Raw genomic sequence first — 4,902 nt, forward strand, 5'->3', positions numbered from 1 at the left:
AGGGATGACTAGGTTCAAGAAAGCTGTCTATTCCTAAGTGATCGTAATGAGCGCTTCGTAGTCCTCATCGTAGTCCTAAGAAAGCATCTATTTCGGTTGTTCGGTTGAAGGCATGCAAGAGGTTAAACGTGATTGATCGAATATTACCAAGTACAAATAAATAACCTTACTGTATTGTGGTCTTTTCATCGGAAATATTATTTTCTTGTTCCTGTTCCTATTGCTGTTCCCCCAGGATAATTCTGCGTAATGTGTAAGTGTAAGTGTAATAATCAACAACTTTGTACAGGCGTACTTGTGTTGCCACTGCAGATAGTCGGATCAGTTAATCGTTCCTTGTAAAATCCGTAATAAAAATGAAAATTAATTTATAATTGATTTGCGTTGATGAACCATTTATTTAACACAAACCTAACATTAAAATTCCAATCTCATCTATTTATATCTCGGTACGCTTCTGTCGCCGTTCGGCACGCGCCCGTCGATAGTCCTCTTCGATCTGCCTGATACGTTCTTCTTCCGCCCAGTGTGCCTCTTGCTCCAGTCGCTGCTGTTCCGCCCGGACCACAACCCGCCGAACCGTTTCCAGATGATCCCGGAACCCATGCTCCAGAAACACATCGAACCCAACGTCCACCGACAGTTTGCCCTTAACGCCAATCTCCTTTGCCAGCTGACCCCAGTGTATGGCTTCCAGGTAGGGACACTTCAGCAGCTCCATAATGTCCAGGTTTGGTCGGAAAGATTCCACGACCAAGATGAAATGTTCCACCACGGCCAACAGCTGTGGTTGGTCACGGAAGAGTGGCAGCAAATCCTTCAAGCTGTCGTGCGTCTGCTGCAATCCTCGGCGTACGCCTTCCAGATCAACGCTGGCCAAAGGGTTACCGATCCAGGTTTCCTCCAGCTTTAAGTAGTCGGCCGCTACCGTCCACAGTTCACGGTACGCTTTGAAAGCGGTTCGGAGCTCGAATAAATTATTCAAACTAATCGGTGCCATTTCGAACAGCTCCTGGCGCCGGTTCATGATGTGACCCTCATCGATCAGCTCCTGTAGCGTCTTCCAGAGCCGGCGTACCTCGACCGACATCTCCGACACCTTCGACACATCGTACAGGGTGGTAAACTTGGAGATGTACGCATTGATGTCCTCGATGCTGGCGGTAAAAGCGGCTTCGTCCGCAAACTGTTGCTTGCGGAACCGGTCCACCTCGGTCTCGTGAAACTCCTTGACCGAAACCATCTGCTTCAGCACCAACCGGGGGTAAGCGAGAGCGTTCCATTTCTGCTGAAAGTCGGCATCCGGCAGATTATGCAGAAACCCGTCCAATATTTCGTACTCGTACAGTATGCTTCGCATACGATCTTCCAGCCGGCTCACCAGCTCCGGCACGTCCTCCATGTACGCACGGATGTCGTAGATGTGCTCGATTGAGACGGGCTTTTCACACATCCGCTCGTTGATGGTGTTGTAGCATCCTATCACGTCCGCCGTCTTGAGACGCAAGTTATCCGTGAGCATCTTCAGCAGAGCGGCAGTCAGTTCGAGACGCTTGCGGATCAAAGCCTCCCGCAGCGGTGCAACGTTGATCCAGTATGGACCTATGACGATGTAAAGCGGAACGGTGTGTTCCAAGTTTTCTCGCATGCGAATCTGTAGCGCAATGTCCTCCTTAATCTCGGACGATGATTTGTCCGCGCTTTTAATCTGCTCGATGAATTCCTTGACGTTGGTAAAGAACAGCTCTCTGTAGGCGGTGTACCGTGCAGCGTAAGCTTTAAGGGGAAGCAGAGATTTTCGATAGTACTCCAGCAACGCTTCTCGCCGCTGCACGATTAACGGATCGAGCAGTCCCACGGACGATAGGAAGAGGTTTTCAGCGAAGATAAGCGACTGCATCAGGGTGGGCTCGATGGTGTGTATAAAGTGGCACTCCGTTAGGACGTCGTCCATAAGGCATCGTAGCGTGTCGGGAAACGTGTCCGGATCGGTAGAATAGTATGGCGTTTCTTGACCCATCTCCAGCGTAAGATAGAACACGGCCGGACGTTTCGGTTCGAACGGACTGTCGATGAGATTTCCGTCCCAGGAAAAGCAGGAGTCCTCTCGCTCTATAGCCAGTATGGCACTGCAATCGTTCACGAGGTAATGAACGTAAGCCGTGGTTGAGGTAAGTAAGAGATCTCGCAGTGCGTCTTGCATGCGGTACAGCACCTGCTCGACGAGACGCTTCAGCTTCATTACCGAGTAGATCTTCCACCTCGATACACCGATATTGAAGTTCCCATCACCGATGCGCGCTAGCATCCGATGCAGGTGCATGGTCGAACGCTCGATCCAGCTATTCTGCAGGTACTTCATCGTTTTGCTCGTTTGCGCTAGATTCTGCTTCTCGTACTCTTCCAGCGGGATAGGCTTCTCGTTTGCCACGATAAACAGTGGTAGCTTCCGAACCATCTCACACTCTTGATTTACAAAGCGCAGCGCATGGAACACGTTCCGATCGCAGAGCAACGTTTTGCGTCTGAAACAATCGAGCAGATAGGCGATAGGCGAACGAGCAACCTCGGGTGAAGCGGTGTGTTTCGCCGAGTCCATGCTTCTAATGGTGGGTTGTTTGATTGCCACCGAGCTGTCCTGGGTGAGATGTTTCCCAACGGCCAACGCAATGTGGTAGCTTTCGTAGAGGTTCTTAAATATGGCGTACACCTCCTCACTAGTGCGTCGTCGAATGCTTTGCTCGAGTGTACGACCCGGAGCAAAACATCCACCACTGGAAAGGTGCTTACAGAGAAATCGGAAGCGGATAGCATTTTCTGCCGTTTTGCGGGCTTTTTCTGCAGCAGCAATACGATCCGCAAACTTGTACGGGTCTTCGAAGAGGAAGTAAAGCTGAAGGCGTGGAATTCGGTGCGAGCTGGATGTATCCTTTCGTTTCACCTCCCAGCTATTTGAGCTTGGCTCTTGGCTAAGAACGCTTACTTGGTGCCAGTCGGTGAAGGGTGGAAAAATTGCCAGAGCTTCCACATTCTTCCAGACGTTCAACGCTGCAGGATCGAATGTATCATACTCCCAGTCGTCAAATATCTCCAACGATAGAAAATGGTCACTGGAGTTGAGATCGGTTTGTTCGACGTTTGGTGTACATAGTGAAGAATTGTAAATTCCTTTTTCCTGCAATATCGCTTCCAGCTCATTTGCACCAGCCACACGCTGGGCGGTGTAGTTGGATATGAATTGGTATTTGTTGCATTTTGGTGCCTAAAATCATCAAAAAAAAAGTTATTCATTAAAAGGCTTCATTACTGAAATAGGTTAGACTTACTCTGGGAACAGTGCTAATGAGTTTATGAGAAGATTGCTGCAACAGTACTTTGCTCTCTGGTGGTTTCTCCTCGGGCAAGGAAATGCGCCACGGCAAGTGCATTACCTCTGGCTGGGGGCTGCTTCTTGAGGACTTCCGACGCATCCTGAGTGCGTGGTTTGATGTAGCTTTCTGCTCGTTGAATGGTCAACTGTCAATCAGTTTACCTTGTCAAGACAATGGCTACTAGGATGAGCGAACTTAGCATAAGCGGCGTTTATACGTATCAAGTCGGTATCATATTTAGATTAATACAAATTAAATAACTCTCCTACAAGAGCTGCCTATTGTTTTTATATCACCCTCCGTTATTTATAGACAGACATTCGCTCGAATCGAACAATGCAAATCGAATCTCCCGACACCGACCACAAATTGGATTAGGTTCTTGTAAAGTAAAATAGATAGCGCTCCCTTATCATGCTCTCCATCGATGCATGCAATGTTAATGCTCTCACAGGAAAGTTAACACACAAAATCAACACTTTTGAACCAAGAAAGCCCACAGAAGCCCTGCTTTAAATTCAACCAATCTTTTGATTAAATTAGTGTGCCCGAACATTATCTTTTGCTCAAACCTCGCCCGAGTGCGTTCCGTTTCAAGGGAAACTCGAACACGGAAGAACAGAAACCGTTTGTTCTCATTTTCACCCACATCAAACGATTGGCCCTCGGACACCGGGGAGAGCGGAGGGTTAGCATGCGATGGAAAGAGGTAGAGCGGAAGGAATATTTATTCTATTTCTTTTGAGTTGGTTTTTGCGGTTGTGTGTTTTGGGTTTTCTTTAAAGTCGAGTTTTTGCTTCCCTTTTTTCCTTCTTGCTCGTGTCCAGCGCTCTGGGCGTCGTTCGTTGGACCTTCGAGGGCCCTGGACGAAATCGGCAGAACGTAAGTAAACCCAACATGCCTCAACAATGCCAATCAAAGGATGTCCATTTGTGGCGAAACATTTTATATTTTTCTTGGTGTGGTTGTGTGTGTGTGCTTGCGTAAGGTGGGTCCGCTAGCGTTTGTTGGCGCCTGGCGGAAAAACTGTGTCGGCGGCCCGTTCTACCTCCCTGTAGCAAGGACGGGCCAAAGATAAACGGATCCGGGCAAAGATTCTGCTGTGTTTGTTGTGGCGATTTTTCTTTCTTTATCCCTTTTTTGCTGTTGTTGCGGACAGAGCCCGTCGAGTGCCGGGGTTCCGTTTTGCGCGGCTCGCACAGGCACAAACTTTTCAACCGCAAAAATGGTTCATTTTTTCTTAAAGTGTTTTCTTCACTTTTCTCTACGAGATTGCTCTAATCTTCCGTTGTGAGTGTATGTTTTTTCTTCAGCTGTGTTTTGTTTGTCGTTGTATCTTTGCTTCATAAATTCCTTTCGGCTAGCAAGAGTACCGTGGCTGGCTGGCTGGCTTGCTGGCTGGCTTGCTGGTAAACCGTTCGGTATGATTTCTTGACAATGGGTACGCTTTATCCGATTAGTCCGAAATAAGCGAAGGAAGAGGCACAAATACAGAAATGAAGCTTGTGAAGTAATGTGCCAGCAGCAGATA

At 48.1% G+C, this 4,902-nt stretch overlaps 1 protein-coding gene across 1 annotated transcript; it reads right to left on the bottom strand.

Moving 5' to 3' along the window:
* Positions 1-363: 363 nt before the first annotated feature.
* On the bottom strand, positions 364-3,493 carry LOC118511742 (dynein heavy chain 1, axonemal). The gene is made up of 2 exons (XM_036055192.1): positions 3,327-3,493; positions 364-3,262 (listed from the first exon to the last, which is right to left on the bottom strand). Exons 1-2 carry the CDS (start codon positions 3,468-3,470, stop codon positions 440-442), a joined length of 2,967 nt encoding a protein of 988 aa, XP_035911085.1. The 5' UTR covers positions 3,471-3,493; the 3' UTR covers positions 364-439.
* Between the last annotated feature and the right edge of the window lie 1,409 nt (positions 3,494-4,902).

This window comes from Anopheles stephensi, chromosome 3 (genome assembly GCF_013141755.1).
Source record: "Anopheles stephensi strain Indian chromosome 3, UCI_ANSTEP_V1.0, whole genome shotgun sequence".
Classification (NCBI taxonomy): Eukaryota; Metazoa; Arthropoda; class Insecta; order Diptera; family Culicidae; genus Anopheles; species Anopheles stephensi.